The sequence below is a fragment of the Leuresthes tenuis genome, unplaced genomic scaffold, assembly GCF_036924035.1.
Source record: "Leuresthes tenuis unplaced genomic scaffold, fLeuTen1.0.hap1 SCAF_6, whole genome shotgun sequence".
Classification (NCBI taxonomy): Eukaryota; Metazoa; Chordata; class Actinopteri; order Atheriniformes; family Atherinopsidae; genus Leuresthes; species Leuresthes tenuis.
In genome coordinates, this window is record NW_027325360.1 from 34,597,090 (window position 1) to 34,617,408 (window position 20,319).

General features: G+C 40.7%; 1 protein-coding gene across 2 annotated transcripts in view; it reads right to left on the reverse strand.

Annotated features, from left to right (window-relative positions):
• The window catches only part of npdc1b (neural proliferation, differentiation and control, 1b), a 34,582-nt gene extending 16,911 nt beyond the window's left edge, over positions 1 to 17,671 (reverse strand). For both annotated transcript variants that reach the window (XM_072388590.1, XM_072388589.1), the window contains exons 1-2: positions 17,331 to 17,671; positions 5,115 to 5,282 (exon numbers count right to left, since the gene is read on the reverse strand). In XM_072388590.1, the coding sequence (XP_072244691.1) occupies positions 5,115 to 5,282; positions 17,331 to 17,400 (238 nt within the window). In that variant the 5' untranslated portion in view covers positions 17,401 to 17,671. The remainder of the gene's footprint in view (positions 1 to 5,114; positions 5,283 to 17,330) is intronic.
• Positions 17,672 to 20,319: the final 2,648 nt, after the last annotated feature.

The window sequence follows — 20,319 nt, forward strand, 5'->3', positions numbered from 1 at the left end:
TCTTACCACAGTTAATGCAGAAGAACTTTAGTGTGCAGGGTTTCCACAAGAGAACAATCTTGGGAAAATCAATTTTAGGCAGTCGTCAAGACTATTATACAAGTACTACTGTCCTTGAATGGTGCTTCATTCAGTTCCAGTTACTTAGAAAAAGGTTGCATGTATTGTTCGTTAAGGGTCACCCAACAGTTTGAATGTTCCTGGTTATCAAGTGTGAGAATGCATGGTTGTTTGTCTTGTTTGTCTTTGTGTTGGCCCTGTGATGGACTGGTGACCTGTCCAGGATGTAACCCGCCTCTTGCCTGGGATAGGCAAGAGTAAATGGTAAGTAAAACACAAGTGACCCTGAATAGAATGAAGCAGGTATAGAAAATGAATGGATTGAGGGTTCCATATAACCGGTTAAATTAATTCATTTTAAGCACATTGTCTGCAAATATAGAAACATGCATCTATTTATTTCCAGACGGTTACGCACAACTAGCATTCACACAGTAAGTCATAATGAAAAAGTTGCAAATATTTGCATATTTAGCTGTGTCTGTTTTCAGAGCTTTCCTCTTTTTAATTCCTGCCTTCTGCGCTTTCTACTTTCTATATTTCAAACACCACCAAAAAAACAAACAAACAGAGGCGGCCCAGGGACAGCGGTAGCAGCACGTAGTCAACCCACTGCCATGACTGAACACCAGCCCAAAAGAAAAAAAGGAGAACACCGGCCCTTGCGGCCCCAACATCAGACCTGCCCACCGGGTATTGTCCGGTCCCTCCCGATTTGCCACTCCAGGCCTGAGCCAGGCGAACTCCTGCTCCCACTCGGTGTTGTAGCTTTATGTTTTACCTTTCACTTTTGTCTTTGGCGCGTTTTCGGTCGGTGTTGGTGGGCCCCCGTTAACTTAATTTACGTTGTCTGTGTCGTCCAGGGTGTCTGGGGTGCCTTTCGTTCCTTTCATGTTTATCAACGCAAACAGGTTGAAAAAATGTCTTCGTGTTTGTTGGCTCATGGGAGTAACGATAGCCACTGTGTACCTGTGCCAACAGAGCCGCATGGGACAGAGCACGAAGCTGCCACCGTGAGGAATTGGTGTTCAATACACAATACATAACGTTAATCACTGACCACAGTTGACTACAACTACCAGGAAGGGTAATCGTGTTACCATAGTAGACATACAGAAGGATTTTTTTTTTCAATTGAGATTCGAAACAAGATTTTTTTTTTTTATGGCTAAATCTGCACATAGCACCCATAATACAGGGCAGATCAATTCTTAGCACAGGTATGTTTTGATGTAGCACGTGCAACATATATGTCGCACCGTACAGCCCTGATGATTAGTGGTTGTTTCGTAGATCTGGTACATCGCTCAGTCTTAAAATCTCCATGGTTCTGATACATATCCTTTCAAAATAACTAAACTTGGTAATAAAGATAAAAAAAGTACTTTGGAGAAGCTGACATTTCACAAAACTGGTAAGAGCTGAGAGTGCTTAGAGTCCAATAATGGTAAAAATTGAATGGTAACTTGTTGATCTATTTGCAAATGCAGAACAACCAACCTTGTAAAGTTAGCATCACTCACGTAAGTAACCTAGTGAAGCTAAAATGTATTATTACTATTCAAAAGTAATCAAAGTACTTTCAATTGTCAACCCCACAGCTCAAAAGCATAATTGACACGAAAATACATCTCATACAACGTACATTTACTTTGATATTTACCACGCAATAGCTTACGCTGTACCATACGGGACAATAACAGCTATGACACCCTGCGGTTTGGTTGGAACCGTTGGAACGTTTATTACATGAACCACGTGACAGCCCTAGCGGCGACATCAAAGCGTGTCGTAACTCTATACTCTATAGCTCTGGCAATACACAATCAGTCTTACATATTTTATCAAAATCTACTAGACAAGAAGCTTACCAGGCAAAATGTTATATTTACAGCATCTTGTATTTTGCGTACAGGCTTGTTATCATTTCTTGAAAGCACTGGCAGAACACGGTAGCAGAAACTTGCAAAGATCATAAGTTATGTCACACAGCTGATGCAGAGAGACACTGGTATTACACCCACTGGGATTAATGAGGTCACACTCATGCCAAGGAACACTGATCAGTTAGTTGGCATCCTGCAATCTCACTTTGTTTTCAACATACACATGTTTAAAGTAAGCACTGTGCTGACTGCTCAAGTGGTTATTATTTGTTTTGTGTTGTATTGTGACATTAGTGACGGAGAAAAGATTTGATGCAATACTTGGTTTTCTTACTTCTTTTATTCATTTAAAGATAGCTGAGGAAAGAAATCCCACACTAATCAGCACTTTTGGTCCAAAACAAAGTGGACTATCGTTGTTGCCTGCAGAATCCTGAGATCCACTGGAAACTAAAGTGGGATTCCTTGAATGTGTGAACATACTTGGAAAATGTTTCTCACACTTATTGAGACCTAATAGTTAGAGACATAATACCATTTAGTCTGATTAAATTTTCTTTTGTTTGGCAAAATTAGTCAAATCTAGTGGAGATGAGATGGAGAAAGAAAACTACTCTGACTAGGAGTTATAGAATCATACAGCTGAAAGCAAGATCTGCTATTTAATAAGCCAGCAACACCCAACACTGACACCCGTTTTTTCCGCTAATTCAAGTAGACAAATTAAAATACTTCCAAATAGGTTTAGCAATGTGTTTATTATATGAAGTCAAGTGTAGTGGATGTTATTAGTCACTATGCCAATAAGAAAGATGTGTTTTAATCGAATCAAAAATGTCATTTTTTAACTTGCAAAGGACAGATATGTTTAACATTTGGATAGGACAATCAGAAATGGATCGTGTGTGCATATTAGTTCAAAGTTGTGTAAAAATAAAAATCTCGTAAATACCGTATTTTGCGCACTATACAGCTCACCTGATTATAAAGCTCACCCTCAATTATGGGGTCCATTTCTGTACTTAACCCATACATAAGGTGCACCTGATTATAAGGCGTACGTATTACCTACTGTTCTCTGATTGGTTTATTGCTGCCAGCACACGTAGTGTATGTGTTACGTCCCTGTGTCAGTGGGAAATGGTCCAACGGTCAAGGACAACACTGTCAGTCGTTTTTACACTTATAACCTTATAAACTGCACATCGGCCTGCATTACCCATCTCAGACTGAAGAACAGACTCTCACTGGGACATGGGCAAAAGCATTAATGATGACACGATTCAATCGGTAAGTACGAGCTCGATACGACCCTGGATTCACACCGACGCAAAACGAGCGATGGAAGTGGCCAGTTGCCGTTCATTTCCAATGTACAGAGCGAAGAGGCGGCTAAAGTGAACGTGGCGGTGAATGGCGCGAAGTGAGAGCGATGAGTAATGCGGAGGGGGATTAATGCCCCGATGAATGCTCGGCTCTCCCCGCGGTAAATTCAAAATGACGGTATCTGTGACAGATTTTGGAATCCCGTGTACACATAAAACGCACCGGATTATATGGTGCACGGCCGTTTTTTGGTGAAAATTTAAGGCTTTTAGGTGCGCCTTATGGTGCGGAAAATACGATAAATAAAATTACATTGTTACATTAACAAAATTTGCAGTCAATATTTGTGTGTGAGAATACAATCTAAAAAGTTACAAGAATTTACAAATATAACGTTCAACTTTAGAGTTGCAGGTTCGCAGAGGTGACTGACTAACAAAGATCTGCAGACACGGACCAAAATCAGGTCATTTTAAACAGTTAATGTATATTGGCACAAGTTATACAAATATAAAAAACACAAAATATTATTGGTTAGGCAAGTAACTTTATTGGCTTGTTTGTTAGGTACAGTTAGCAGATTGTCAAGTTCTATGTTCTGATTATTCTTGTTTTCAGGTTCTTGTGTTTCTAGGTTTCTTGTCATGTTTTTTCTCCTGTCACTTAGCTTCACTCTAGTCACCTGTTTTCTGTTTCACAGCTGCACCTCGTCACCAATCACCTCCCACAGTATATAGTTTGCAGGTTTCCATCAGTCATTGCCAAATCCTCACTTATCACTGATCACGCCACGTCTTGTCAAGTCAGGTTTTTGCCTCATAGCCACAGTTTATAGTCTTGTTAAGTCACAGTCTTGTTATTCATAGTCTTGCTTCATAGTCATAGTCCTGTTTCATTATTTCTCAGAGTTTAGTATTTTTTTGACATCCGGCTCAGCCGCGACCTTTGTTCTGCCTTGTGCGTTTGTTTGGAATAAACCTTTTGTTTTTGAAAGTCTGCATCTGGGCCCTCCCTTCTCCTACACCATCGTCTCTGACACAGATATTTTAAACACCGCACACAGTCTGGTGTCAATGTTGAACATGAGGTTAAGCTCTGCATGAAATGTCAGACCAGTTAGACAGGAAAATACTAGACGGCCTGTTGAGGTACACGCAGCCTGAATCGAGACACTTCATAGGCAGGACAACTAGTAAAGCTGCCCCAACTCAACGGCGTACAGTCATCAACACGTTTCACCTCTATGTCAGTCTGTGTAACTGTTTTTAAATTGTTACCTGTGGATCTTTTGTATCACTTACATTTGTCTTTATCTCCATGCATTATTGCATGATAATTAGGGTTACAGTTAGTATCGTGTATATCATGTGCATGCATTCAGCAGCAGATATGTCCACTTATACAGTACATACAGTACATTTTATATAAAGTTTCTGGATTACTGTAATAAACATCAGAATCAACAGTGTGATGGTTTCAGTTACTGTGAGAGATCATTTTCCAAGACCAGTCAATATAAGCTGGAGCTCTTAGTCTCCTTTGGGTGTCTTTGACCGCTGTTTGTTGAGCAGAAAAAAGTTAATCAAAAAACTTTTTGTGGTCATACATACGGTGCAAAATGCTTTTTACTTTTTGCCGCTCTACAAAAAAGTCCCAGAAATGATCTGAAAATGTAAATACTTGATTACTTGTCAAAAACAGGGAAATGATTTTAGAGAAATGTGAAAGATACAAAAAATCCACGGGTAATGTTTTTTTGATTATCTTTTATTTTTTTATCCCTGTCCTGTAAAAGCAGAAAGCAACCAGATATCTACCCACAATGAGTATCCAACCACCTACCTTTAATGAACTGACTAGAGTGACGAGTATGTCTCCTCTTGATGACACAGCGGCCATGTGAATTCTCCACAAGAGGATTCAGACAGGGGCCGCAATGTGAGCCGCCTGGCAGGCAGAAGTGTCGTCGTGCGCGGGCACAGTCCAAACTGCTTGGACATAGATGAGATCCTGTGGAGTATAACACAGCAGAGGCTTTAGCAATTCAAAACCTTTTGTGTGTGATATTTGGATAAATTAATTGTTAAAAAAGGCCACACAATAGTAATTGTAAAACTATTTCAATTCAATAAATATTTTCTTAATAAATGAGAAGAATGAGATGAATAAAATTCATTGATGGAATAAAAACCCTGCTTGTATTTTTTCATGTGTTAATGACTTAACACAAATAAATTAAGCAAAATATGACCAGCATTGGGGACATCAACAATTGAAGCCATTCATCTGTGGAGGACACTGGACTTTATTCTGAAACTCGATGGCTTCCTTTCCAGGTAGCCACAACATTTGCTCCAGTCAGTAAAGCCCCCTGGAGACTGCAATCTCTCTCTTTCTGCTAGACCTCTGAGTGTAGAAGTCACGCAGCTCCTTCACCTTCCCCATGCCTCTCTCCATGAAATGGGATATTGTTTATTAAGCAAGGTTAATGTCAGTTGTGAATGCAGACTAACCATTCTCCTTTTCTTTAACTTTGGACCTAAAGTTAGTGTCTGACTTAAACATAAGTCACACACTAAAATTTCAAGTCTTTGTTAAAGGGGAACTCCGGTTTTTTCAAACCTAGACCTTATTTCTGGCATGAAATACGTTAATCTACTCACCGAGAACAGTTTGGCGAAAATCGGAAAGCTATTTAGAAAACTCGCGATCGGCATATCCATATAATGGAGTGAACAGGGCAGGGACGATGCAGCCTCTAAATAAGGCATTATCTGTCTTTATTTCACCAATACTTTAAGAAGAATGAATGAATGAACGTGTACTATAGCTCTGTTAGCTCATAGCTGCTGTTATGTGGCTACTTGCAGCTATAGGAGAGCTAACGGAGGGAATTTTACACACAGCTCTACTGGGACCACTTCATCCAAATCACTAAGTTAAAGGCAAGTTCGGTTAGTTAATTTTATGTATTTGTAGTGTTAACTGTTCTAGCTTTTGTGGTCTTAAACCACCTGAATCTGCTGTGAATTTCTGCTATAAAATAAGTTCATCTACTTGTCGATAACATTTTGATGAAAGTTGGCGTCCTTCAGACGTTACTTCCGCCTTTATCCATATAACGGGATAATAGCGTGAATGGCCTTGACAAAAGTCTTTATTTTACCAATACTTTAAGACGAGTGAATGAACGCATGCACGCGTACTATTGCACTTTTCGTTCAGAGTTGCCTGTTATTGTGCTATCGGGGGCTTTCTAAACACGTGGCTACTGTGATGATGTCACATGGATGGTAAGTATTGCTCTATTGGCAGTGTGAGATGACAAGACACTGAGCAAGAGAGAGAGACTTAATAATACAACAAGAAATTGAATACATTCTCTTGTTCTATTTGAAAGGAGAACTTTGTTGTGGTCATTGTGTATGTTTCACTGTTTCACTCTTCATAGCCTTCACATCTGCTCTGTACATATCTGTCCCAGATTAACACGTACTGAATAGACCAACATATTTTGAGATACTGAGTTTTAGGTATTAGCTTCTAACCTTTGTCAGTGGTGCCCTGTAGGTAATAACTTCACTTAATCATTTTATTGAATATTACTAACTGTCATTGGACAATTATCAATATTGCTAAAATGCTATTAACTATTCCAGGTCCTGCTTGAGCGCCAACAACAGTCAAAATTGAATTATTCTAGATCAAGATTTTTTTTCCAGGAAGAATTATAATCCTAAATAAATAGAAGCCTAAAGCTCTTGCCTGGGATTCTGCAGAAAGGGACCAGTATTGTCCATCTGGTGTAAGCAATGTATGACACGGGTGGGAGGGGATGAAAACAACTAGGAAAGGGAGATATCTTCAAAAATGGACACTTTCTTAGCTAACGCATAAACATGCAAAGCTCGGGGGTGGTCGTGGCATAGTGGGTTGTGCAGACGCCCCATGTATAGAGGCTACAGTCCTCGCTGCAGCTGGCGCTTTGCTACGTGTCATTCCCCCTCTCTCTGCCCCCTGCTTCCTGTCTCTCTTCAACTGTCCTGTCCATTAAAGGCATACCCCCCCCCCCAAAAAAAAATTAAACATGCAAAGCTCAATTTGCAGTATATGAGGACAATGTGCAAGCCCCATCATAGTGAACTGAATAAACGTGTAAAAGATCAAATTTAAAAACACAGAATAACTAAAATTTCCAAAAATGAAATTTCAAAATTAAGATAAAAGTAGAAATATTATATTTTAAATGTCATTTTTTTATTCTCAAAAATTTTATTAAAAAAAAAAAGAAAAATAGCTTATTTTAATCTTGCATTACAACATTTTATAGTGCAAAAACTTGGGAACACAGAAAGATGAGACATGCCTGTCTTTGCTTCAACTGTTTCAGCTACCTAAAGTTCCCACACACTTCCTATGATGCCATGTAAACATACGCCTTGACTTAACAGGAGATTGTTAATACAGGGCTATCTGGGAATCCAATGTGGAAAAGAGCAGTTTAAAAAAAAGCATACGTTAACAACAAAAAAATTCTAATAGTTTTATTTTATTTGTTGTTTTGGTGTGACTGTGCTTTCATTTACTTCTCATGCATTGCTTTTTTTTTAGTCGACATAATTATTTGAGACTTATAAGGCAGAAGTCTTCATCTTGGACAGACTCTGGGACAGCTCCCCATGCCACAGTGGGATTTAATTAAACCGAGCTATCAGTATTAACCCCTTAAACCTCCTTATTAGAATAACCCTCATCTCTGCAAGAACCGGCATACACGTTGCCGTGACAACTGCCATGGAAACTGAGGGGGAGTGACATCATTGGAGGGGTGTGAGTCACCACACGCATATACAAGTCACTTAAGGGTGGCTTGTCTCAAGGTTCTATGTCATGTAGATGGCAGAGACTAAGAATGTAAGAAAGGATGGTTGAAATTTAGATGTTACGTTATGATTCTGTCGTATTTGGAATTGTGATTGACATTCATCTAGATATCTATTTATATACACACACACACCCATACGTGTGTGTGTATATATATATATATAATATGCCAGATGTTTTCTAAATTTATGATTAACACAAATCAGCTGAAGAGCTATCAAACTCTAAACCATAAACACAGCAGCCCCCCCAAGACTACAACAAAATTAGCTAATCTATGCAAAGCTTTACAACAGGATGATGAAGCACAATCCACTCCCATTTCTCATAGCCATAGTGTGAACCACAAAGATCCTGTGTGTCTGAACTGAAGTTTCTCTCTTCTGTCAGTTTATTTCATTTTCAAAGCAAATTCTAATTCAGAACATTGATTTTAAGAGTCTTAGAGTCATCTCAGTCAGTGTGATGTAACTACAGACTTGTGCTATCCTAGCACTTACCTTGTACTTACCTACCCCCTCTATCTCTGCACTTTATCTTTCTGCACTTCCTTCTATGCCTGCACCCTATCTCTACTCTGTCACCTCTGACAGAGTCGTACTCCTGGGTTCCTTCTATGTAGTTTATTGTTAGCTTTTTATATAGCTTGTTATATCTTCATTTGTAAGTCGCTTTGGATAAAAGTGTCTGCTAAATGCAGGAACATAAGCACAGATATTTGCAAATATCTTCAACCTGAAAAGACACCAATATGACAGGAGTGAAAATAAGTTATGTAGCGTAAATAAAAGCAAACCTGATGACAATTAAACTCCACTTTATTATACTCATCAATCAGTTGATTTTTTTGAAAGTTTAGAGCCACACTATGAGTACCAAAGCTAGATAAGAGTACAGCACTGTGTAATGTGAAGGATAAACTAACTAACTTCTCTTTGCACCTGCTGCACTTGGCAAACAAAAGAAACTGCCCACTTCATATTACTCTCTTAACTGTACTGCTTTGAATACATCAACATTCAAATATAACTTGCTTCAGAGCAACTTTATCAAGACTATTAGTCTTACCAACCCGTTCATTAAAGTTCTTGAAAAGGTTTGGCAGATGCAGTACTGGAACATGTATTCCATAACTCAAATCATACAGATCATTGCTTGACTTTAAAAGTCTACACTCACCTGTGCTGTTTTCAGTAAACATTATAACATATATCATACTATTAGACAAAACTGTTGGAACTATCCATTTGTGTTTACTGAAAAACTAACAGTGTCACATGTCGTGACAGAGAATTCAATATAATCTCACATGTTGTTTATTTTAAGCTTGTGTTACTGCATGCAAATCAATAAAATAAGAAACTGACTGGATGTGTAGTGTTAAGGTTGCTGTCTTTCATGTGGGTGAGCAGAGTTTGAATCCTGACCCCCTCACAAGAAAGGTACTACCTCCAGTAGGGGTCCTTGGGTAAGACCCCCTTACGCTAACTGCCTACCTGAGATGTGAGTGTAAGTCGCTTTGGATGAAAGCAGATGCATAAACATAAACATGAAATTCTTCATCCATGATACACAAGTTGAGTGTTTTATATGCATGATGTTGACTTCGAAATACTTGTAGAGATTTTGTCAATGATAAATATTTACTTACCATGAACACTGGTTTATCAAACTTTATCAGCTTTCTGCCCCACTGTACACAATGTTAAGTGTGATAGAGAAGCTACCGCACTTAGAATTTTCTATTCCACAAACTGCAAACCTGGACACAATGTTATCTTTAAACGGGCCATGTGAAGTAGGGGGCCTAAGATAATTAGAAGCTATCTTCAGATCAGGGTTACTAATCAGTCCGAGACCCAAGATTAGTTTTAGCTCTTCTGAATCTCTGATTCTCAATTTTCCCCACCCAAAGTGGAAATCACAAAAACCTCTTGTGTTTATTGTTGTGTATCGTCCACCTGGCCCTTATTCTGAGTTTCTGTCTGAATTCTCAGAGTTTTATCCCAGTTAGTGCTGAGTACAATTGTAGTGGGTGACTTTAATATTCATGTAGATGTTGAAAATGACAGCCTACGTTTTCCCCTGCCGCCCGGTAAACTCTAGCTCCGTTTGCATTTATTTTGTTTTGCTGCCTAGTACTACTTTTAACTGAGTTTGCTTATAGGTTTTGGTACGTCATTTAGTTATCTTATTTTCCTCTTTTTTTTGACCTTTAATACATTTTTTAATTTATACGGGTTGTATTTTGAACCTGTGTGTCTGTTATTGTGTGTTACTTTCTACATTCATTTCCTGGGGGTGAAATTGCCCCAGGTGGCATTGTCGGTTAACCTCCCTCCCCGTAATCGCATAGTGATTCCGCCACACTGATTTGTATTTAGTCTGTTGTCCAGTCAAACTCTCTGAGCAAGAAAGCTGGTGAGACAGTGGCGTTCCTCTAATTTGGAAGAGTCTCAATTAGTCTGGAAAGATAGTTTAATAACGTATAAGAAAGCACTTCGTAAAGCTAGAACTGCTTATTATTCATCACTGATAGAAGAGAATAAGAATAATCCCAGGTTTCTTTTCAGCACTGTTGCCAGGCTGACAAAGAGTCCGAGCTCTGTTGAGCCATGTATTCCTTTAACTCTCAGCAGTGATGATTTCATGAGATTCTTTATCAATAAAATTGTTTCTATCAGAGAGAAGATTAATGGAATCCTTCCCACTATTATCACTGATGTATCATCAAGTAGAGCAGCTTTAGAAGTATCTTTAGAACCTGATTTGTATTTAGATGGCTTCTCCCCCAGTTGATCTTTCTGAGCTAACAACAGCAATAGTCTCTTCTAAACCATCAACTTGTATTTTAGACCCAATCCCAACCAGACTGTTCAAGGAGGTTTTCCCCTTAATTGACACTTCCATATTGGATTTGATCAATCGGTCTTTGTTGACAGGATATGTACCTCAGGCTTTTAAGGTTTCTGTAATTGAACCTTTACTTAAAAAACTCTATCCAATCTCCCTTTTTTGTCTAAAGTTCTTGAAAAAATAGTTGCAGCTCAACTTTGAGATAATTTACATAGAAATAATCTGTTTGAAGAGTTTCAATAGGTTGGTCAGACTAGAAGCCTGTCTTAAAGACATAAATACCTGGATGACTCAGAACTGTCTGCTTCTAAATTCAGACAAAACTGAAGTTGTTCTCTTTGGACCTGAGCGCTTCAGCGAGAAATTGTCAAGTTATATAGTTACTCTAGATGGTATTTCCTTGGCTTCTAGTTCTACAGTGAGGAACCTTGGAGTTATTTTTGACCAGAATTTATCATTTGACTCACATATAAAACTGCTTTCTAGGACTGCCTTCTTTCACCTTCGTAATATTGTTAAAATCAGGAACATCCTGTGTCAGGGTGATGCAGAGAAACTAGTTCATGCATTTGCAAGATTGGACTACTGTAATTCCTTATTATTGGGCTGTCCCACATATTCTCTGAAAAGCCTCCAGCTGATCCAAAATGCTGCAGCCAGAGTTCTGATGAGAACTAACAGGAGAGATCATGTTTCTCCAGTTTTAGCTTCTCTTCATTGGCTCCCTGTTAAATTCAGAATAGAATTTAAAATTCTTCTCCTCACATATAAAGCTCTTAATGACCGAGCTCCATCATATCTTAAAGATCTCATTGTAAGATATTTTCCTAACAGAGCACTTCGCTCCCAAACTGCAGGTTTACTTGTTGTTCCCAGAGTTTCTAAAAGTAGAATGGGAGGTAAAGCCTTCAGTTATCAGGCCCCTCTCTTGTGGAATAAGCTGCCAGTAAATGTCCGGGAAGCAGACACCCTTTCCACTTTTAAGATTAGGCTTAAAACTTTTCTTTTCGATAAAGCTTATAGTTAGTGATGGCTCAGGTGATCCTGAAACATCCCATAGTTAAGCTGCTATAGGCTTAGACTGCTGGGGGACCTCATCTGTCACACCTTTCCTCACTTTGCTCTCTTTCTCCCCCTGTTTAATTTCTCAAATGATATTATGTACATGTGACATTATTGTGGTTATTAACTTGTGTTTCCCTGTTCCAACAGGTATCCTTTGAATGGTGTTATGGTGTTTTTCCCCCCTCTTTTCCCTCTTTTCTGTCTTCTCAAACCCCAGCTGGTCGAGGCGGATGGCCACCCTTCCTGAGTCTGGTTCTGTCAGAGGTTTCTTCCTGTTAAAAGGGAGTCGTTCCTTTCCACAGTCGCCTCAGGCACACTCAGGACTGGAGATTGGACTGAAGACAAGTTTCGGTGCAATCTGTTGGTTTCCTTAGCAAGGATATTATTTTTTGAATTGGCTCTATATGAATAAATTGGATTATTTTGAAATTATTTAATTCATTGGATTATGATTACAATGAATTGAATTCCAATTGGCTTGAATTGGACTATATTATTTAAGTGCCTTGAGATGACAATTGTTGTAATTTGGCGCAATATAAAAAGAAAAAAAAAGAAGATTATCAGAAGGAAGTTAGGAAGTCAGGAGAAGAAAGAAGCACCACTGGCAATCAACTTGGAGTGTTCAAAGCGTACTAACTGTCAGTTACCAGGGGACTCAGGACACAGACGCAGGGTCGTTTTGGATTCCAAGAGGTTTTATTTTCAAACACAGCTCGCAGAGCACAGCAAGGCAGGGCGATCTCCAAGCAGCGCAAAGAAAAGGGCTATGAAAAACCTAAGCGCTCTCCTCAGTAACTATGGCAGAGGAGGGAAAGCACTGCAGGAGGATCGCTCACTGCAGGCTCGTGGAACTGTGGATCGAGGTACAAGACAAAATGGCTAGTAATGATGCTCATGGGGAGAAACACCATACTGGCACAAGACAAGGGAAACGCAGACTATTTGAACACATGAGGGACCAAGGGGAACAGGTGTAAGGTCTGCCTTCTTCTCCTTTTCAGACGGTACGGTGGTGTCAAGAGAATTCACTGTTAAAATGATGAATGACTCCAAGGTTTTTAGCCTTTAACCGTAAATAGTAACTAAAATGAAGACAATTTTAGCAATTCTGGTACATTTGTCCATTCTTTTTCCCCTTTCAGTAAGTGTTCCCTATACAGCCATACATAGTCAACACATTTCTCCTGTTTGTCCTTTAAGGTTCGTATTTTGGTTACATCTTTCAGTAAATAGTTCAATTATATATATTCAACAAGTTGTTGTTGAATGCTTCTTTATTTAATTTCCGTCAATTCAAGCGAGAACTCATGAAGAAGCACTTTGAGACTGATTAACTTTAACATACCAGAATCTTAAGATTCTGTCCTTTTCCTTCTTTTGAAGGCGGTGCTAACATATACGAGGTTATTAAGGTTTATTTACGTTCTGTTTCATGTCTTGTCTCATCATTTCCTGTTTTATTTTCAAAGCACTGACCTTCTCCTCTCGTTTCAGGTATCTTGCCCTTCCTCCTGTGTTCCACCTGTTCCCCTCGGTCCCTCATGTGTTCAAATAGTCTGCGTTTCCCTTGTCTTGTGACAGTATGTTGTCTCAGTTTGAGCTTCATTACCGGCCTTTTGTCTTTAGCCATAGTTACCTTGAGCCATAGCTTCCACGAGACTGCAGTGAACGGTCCTCCTGCAGTGTTATCTTGTTTTGTAAATTATTCTTGTTCTTAGCCTTAGTTTATTTATTAATACGGTAAGTTTTTATTGCCTTGTTTGTTCCTCCCTTTTCAAGGTGAGATTTTTCGTTTTAACTTTTCATAGTCGCCTCCGTTAAAGGAGAGTTTTATGTTAATAGTTAAACTTTATAGTGCATCTGTTTTGTAAAGAGTGCTCAATGAATCCACAGGGAGCTTTTCAGGGCCAGTTGTTTCAATTTGAGGATTTGTACTTCCCACACACATGTATGACAGCCATATAAAAAAAGTCTTTAAACTAATTGCTTCACAGAGGGCGGTGACATGTCAGGTCCTGGAGGTGTTCCGGTGGGGACTCGGTCCGGGGACATCCGCAATCCAGGCTGCCTGGGAGGGCGTGAGAGCCATCCACCATGAGGCACTCGTGGATGTGTTCGGCGCGGATTCGGCCCAAATGTCGCACGCTCTCCGCGGGACTCTCATGTCTCCCTTTGCCTCCCCAGCTCTGTCTCCTGACATCGCCGTCGCGGCACAGCCCGCTGACATCGCCGTCCCGGCACAGCCCGCTGACATCCTGCCAGTTTCATCCACGTCTCTGCTGACTGTCCTGCCGCAGCCGTCCGCTGCCGCCGTTCCTGTTGCCACGACCACGTCTCATCCTGCCGGTTTCGTCCACGCCCGATCCGGCCATCCTGCCGGTTTCGTCCACGCCCAAGCCTGTTGCCTCGCCCACGCCAAGCCTGTTGCCTCGCCCACCCACCCCATTTTAGGAACGTCTGGCAGCCGTTCCTTGAGGAGGGGGCTATGGGCGTCGCCGGGGGTGCGCAGGGTGGGCAAAGCCTTGACCTTTCCGCCTATGGAAGCCCGGGTGGGCTCATCGCCGTCCGGGCCCATGGAGGCTCGGGTGACCTCACGCCGTCGCCGGTGGGTGCCCGGGCGGACTCACCGCCGCTTGTTGCCAGTGGGGACCCTGGTTGCCCCGCGGCGGACTCCACCTCGGCTCGTTGCCCTGAAGGGGCGGCCAGGTCGCCGGAAATCAGGCCGTCCGCCAGACGGTCTCCAGCGCTGGGGATCGGGTCCCTGGAAGTCTGGCCGTCCGTCCCTCGTTGGATGTCTGGGAGCCATCCTTGAGGGGGGGGGCTCTGTCACAGTCTATGTTCAAGTCACAGTTTATGTTTTATTAGTCACGTTTTCAGGTTCTGTTCTGGTCATGTTTTTCCCCTGCCACCTAGTTTCACTCACGTCACCTGCTTCATTGTTCACAGCTGCACCACATTCACTGATCACTCCCTCCACTGTATTTAGTCTCCTGGTTTCCTTTCAGTCATCGCAGAATCCTTACTAACCCTTCATGCCACAGTTAAGTCAAGTCAAGTCGCCGTTCTCAGTCTTGTTTTGCTTTGTTTCTCACAGTCTTTTGTTTTTCATAGTCTTGCTTTGTTATTTCATAGTTTAGTATTTTTGATAATCCGGCTCAGCCGCACTTTTTGTTCTTGTCTTTTGCTCCCTGCTTTTGCAATAAACCTTTTTGTTGAACTAAAAGAGCTGCACCTGGGTCCTACCTCTCCATCGAACCGTGACACTAATAAACCTTGTTTATTCTGAAAGAGGTTATTTTTCTAGTTCCAGATGCCATATTTGATTTAATTCAGAGTTGCTTTTGCCTGCAATTAATTTCATAACAGGCCAATGCTAGGCCAGACTGTATTAAACAGTAATTATTCATTTGTAAATTAGCAGAAATGGATTGGTTTCTTTTAATAAAAAAATGTAATAAACAATTAGCAGGATTTCTATTGATTTAATTCAACTAATGCAACTGAAGGACAAATGTGGACTGAGAGACTAAATATCCTCTCCTTCACTGCACAGAAATCCAGAATAAGCAGAGAGCGAAATTTAAATATATTGCAGGGCAGTGAAAAAAAGACTTAAATATGCATTAGCTGAATTCTAATAATTCAAAACTTTTAAAATCCTAATCATTTAAAAGCAGTTTTATCATGTTTTCCTTTGGTTTCTCTTGCCCTGTCATTAAGTTCACTCACTTCACCTGTGCTTTCCCCCTCAGCTGCACTCTATCACTAATCACCTCCCTGCAGTGTTTAGTTTCCAGGCTCCCCCATGCACTCTGCGACATAAATAATTGTAACACTCGCACTCTGCGAAATCCTCACGCACGTACGGTGTACATTTTAGGACATCCTCAGGATCAGGCTTCAGTGTCATACCTCAGATGAAAAGGTGTCAACTAGAGGTGTAACTATTCATGAACACAAAAACGTGCAAATCAATCAATAGAACTGCATGTAAAACTACTTTCTCTATAATAAATGCAGCTGCCAAACTCCACTGTTGACTGAAGGTTATATAAAGACATCAACGAAGCACACTGTACATTAGTCATATGTACCTTTATTACAAAAAGTTTGTTGTGACTCAGTTCCATATACACCATTCTGCTGCTACAAATACACCAAAGAATCAAACAAAGATTAAGCCACCTTTGAAAACAGGCCACAAAAACCCCCAATGTTTCTTTCATAAAGTTTGTTTAAAAATACAGTGGGCTCATGTTTTAGAAAGTTTTACAAGAATTGAGGATTCATAAAGCGGTACTGAGATATAAATATTTCAATTTGTTGTTGAGACAGCAAGAAAGTGTGTGATGATGCATTGTCATCCATATCAGTGACAGAAAGCTCTTCAGCTGACAGCAGGAATGTGATCCTGACAGCAGCCAGATGTCAGGCAACACCTCGTCTATAATCAAGGCCCCAACATCCACCAGCAGGTCAACTGACACACCCTGAAAATATTTTCTGTGATCCAGTCCTATAGCTCATTCATTTCGACAGCCGTAGCCTGATAGGATTTCTGCTGTGTGGTCACCCTGCCAGACGCAACAACGCACGTCACTGGGTGAACGAGCCACCGTGGCTGTGCCTGTCATTGGTTATGACTGCAAGCACACAAAATAACACGTGCCTATTAAACCGAATGTTTACAAGCAGACACATTACTTCAAGTTCATAATCATCAAAGCTGGAATCACTTCATCTCCTGGTTTAAACAACGCGTCTTTTTACGGCTATCTTTAAGACTGTGAGGTACCATAACATCTAATCCTCCATGCAACATTTTCTTTCCTTCACACAACAAACGATTTCAAATAAGTCCAAAAAATATGCTAAATACTTTCTAACCTCAATTCTGAGAACTAAGGTTTGTTCTATCTTAGCGATCATTTCCTTTTACATGCAAATACAGAAACAATCATACAATAACTAAGGACAAAGTTGAGTTACCACTACATAACCACTGGAGCTTTAACAAAATATCTTGAGGTCTAGTGTAACTGACATCTACGCTAATTTTAGTCATCAGTGGGTTATCAGTAGTCAAGGCTAAGGTACCCCCACAGAACACCAGGACACATCTGGAGTCTGCTCTATCTCAGGAGGCAGCACTGCGCTCTATAAAAAAAGACTGTAGGATACTCCGCTCGCTCCCGGAAGACTCGCATCGCTTCATTGCTCCGCCGAAAGTGAGGGGCAACTGCTTCTTACCTTGCACACAGGTGCAAAGCGCCAACAGGGCCGCAAACACCACAGCCTGATCAAGCAGCGCAGTCCGCATCCTGGCTGGCAGGGGTGCAGAGACCAAGCGAAGGAGGAGCGGGCGGAGATAAAGGAGAAGCCGGCAGTGAAGGGGAAGCGCTCCTGATCATCCCCCCATTCCCTGGTGCTCAAGCAAAAGAGAACAACAAAAAAAAGAAGAAGAAGAAGAGAGACGATCAGCCGAACGCTGCTCTGTGTCTGCTGCAGGGTGTCTAGTTTATTCGGATCTGCCTCAGAGATGAACAGATGGTACGCTGCCTCATCTCGACTCTTTCTTCTTCTGCTGAGCTGGAGCGGAGGCACGTAAGATTGTGACGTCAAAACGCTGCACTCTTCCTTTCTGACACAAGGTAGCCTACTGTTAAGGAGATTTTTGTAAAATACAGTGCGTGGTCCTCAACTAAGCTGCTTTTATGTGGTTTTTGACAGGCACACATACAGTATATGCAACTATATATTACAACATTTAAACCATACTTGAAACAGCTTTAGTTGAGATACTTAAACATATTTTATTTTTCATAAGTCAAAGATCGCACAACCAAAACAGATTAAAAAATGAAAGATCTGTCAATATTGAGAGAAAACCGGAGACTCAAATATCCAGATGAGACTGACGAATGTAACTAGTAGGTAGAATAAATATTATGTGTAAGGTGGCAGCAATGTGTCCATAAAAACCCATCAGAAAGTTAGTATTCTGTTGCATATTAAAAGAAATTAGTGTTGTTAAAAGCGATGTAAACCCTCCATACAATGACAGAGCAGCACAGCCACAGGGGACTGAATAAAAGCTGCATTCTCACATATGGACATGAAGCACTGTCCCTTGAAGAGATTTGTTTGTGTTGTATAATTTAACAAATAGCATTTTATTTTTTTGATTCTCTCCTACCTTGTTTGACCACCGCATCTCGCAATAAGCTGTGCAGCACTGTCATTGTAAGCGTTGGAGTTGTGGACAGACAATGGTAGTTTCAGGTTACCAAACGTAGGGAATGTGATTTACCATTCTGCAAATGCTGTTTCATGATTAGCTGCAAAAATATAAGGTTTTGTAAGGCTTTTACATGTGACAAAAGCTTCACAAACTTCTGTGCAGAATGCAGGAGGCCAGATGGGTCAAAGCTTCACTCATAGCACAACCTCATCATAGGAAAGCTCTCGCTTTGACTCAAAGTGCTTTTCAAGCACTGCTAGTTGTCTTTTTATGTCTGCAAATTCAGTTTGAAGCCTTCACTCTCATACCTTTGGTCCATGAACGTTGGCCCCCACCTACCGCATGAAACACACATGCCATACAGAACAAACCACTGGAATAAAGTTCCAGTAGTCTGTCAAAGAGTTTTTGAATAAACTGTTTTTATGTACATAACTTCTCCATTAATATACTAGTAATAACATCAGCACTGGTTGTTTTGTGTCACTGAGCCATGTAAATATCAAACGATCAGGATGCACTTGTGCTAACTTAATTGTGATAATGTAAACTTGCCTTCTTTTCTCAGTTGCTATGTGCCGGCCTTATTGGCAGCAAGTCTGTGTAGCTCTCAATTTTGTTCGTTCTTTATATAATATGTAATTCTAGTATTAATCTAGACATTTTTAATGATCTGCTTTTTACTTACGTTTCATTTCATTTTTATGTTTTGACAATGTGCACTGCTACCAGTAGAGCAGTGTACACAAGAGAAGAACTGTTGGCACTGTCAAGGATTGGACGCGGAATTAAACATCCAATTCCAACCGAGCTAAGAAAGCTGTACCGTGGATGTAGAGCTGGAGCAAAACTAAAGGCAAAGAGGCACAACAAGAGGTGGAGGTACAAGCCTTTTCTGCCCTCGGTGATTATGGCAAGTGCTAACAAGCTACCAAACAAGTGTGATGAGCTAGAGGCGCTTGTGCGGAAACCACTGCTGTATAAGGAGAGCAGTTTGATCTGTCTGTCTGAGTCCTGGCTGAAGGACAACACACCAGACTCATGTGTGGACATACCCGGCTTCACAGCCATACGAGCAGATCGTGACCGGAGTACGAGCGGTAAGCGGAAAGGCGGGGGTATCATCCTGTTTTTTTTTTAATAAATCAATCAGAGATGGGCTAACTACTACATAAAGCCACTACAATGACTATCTGTACTCATCACTAACTGGGGGGGATTCAGACAGAAACTCAGAATAAGGGCCAGGTGGACGATACACAACAACAAACACAAGAGGTTTTTATGATTTCCACTTTGGGAAAAACTGAGAATCATAGATTCAAAAGAGCTAAAACTAATCTTGGGTCTAGGACTGATTAATAACCCTGATCTGAAGATAGCTGCCACTCCTCCTCCTCTACCTGTGGTTGGAGGAACGTGAACATTTAAATAGTCAGAGGGAGTTGATTCATCAATGCTAACATGATCACAAATCGAGTCATTCACTAACAGCGACTTCGAAACGAGATCATTTTGTGTTAATTCTTTTTAGGTTTTCTGGATTTGCTCCTCTTGTGTTTATTTATTTATTTAATTTAAGTGGTGTGGGAGCAGACAGTCATACGGTTTTTGAAGGGTAGCAGCAGGTGGGAAGCTGCAGAGTAGTGTGTAAGACTTCATTAATATACTAGTAATAACATCAGCACTGGTTGTTTTGTGTCACTGATCCATGTAAATATCAAACGATCAGGACACAGGGTTGACCCCCGCAACTTGACCGTTAAGGTGTTCTATGTGCCCAGAGTTCCCACATACAGTTGTCATCGTTGTTTTCATTCCACCGAGGGCGGGACCTACAGCCAGGCATCCTGAGCACAGCTCTATCTCCACATCTGTGGCAGCAATCATAGGCTCTTCAATATGAGCCTTGAGATGGAACGTCCATGAATCTCTTTATAAATAACCTATAAAATTAGGTGCTTTCTCCTGTGGGACGGGAGAAGACAAAAAAAAGTT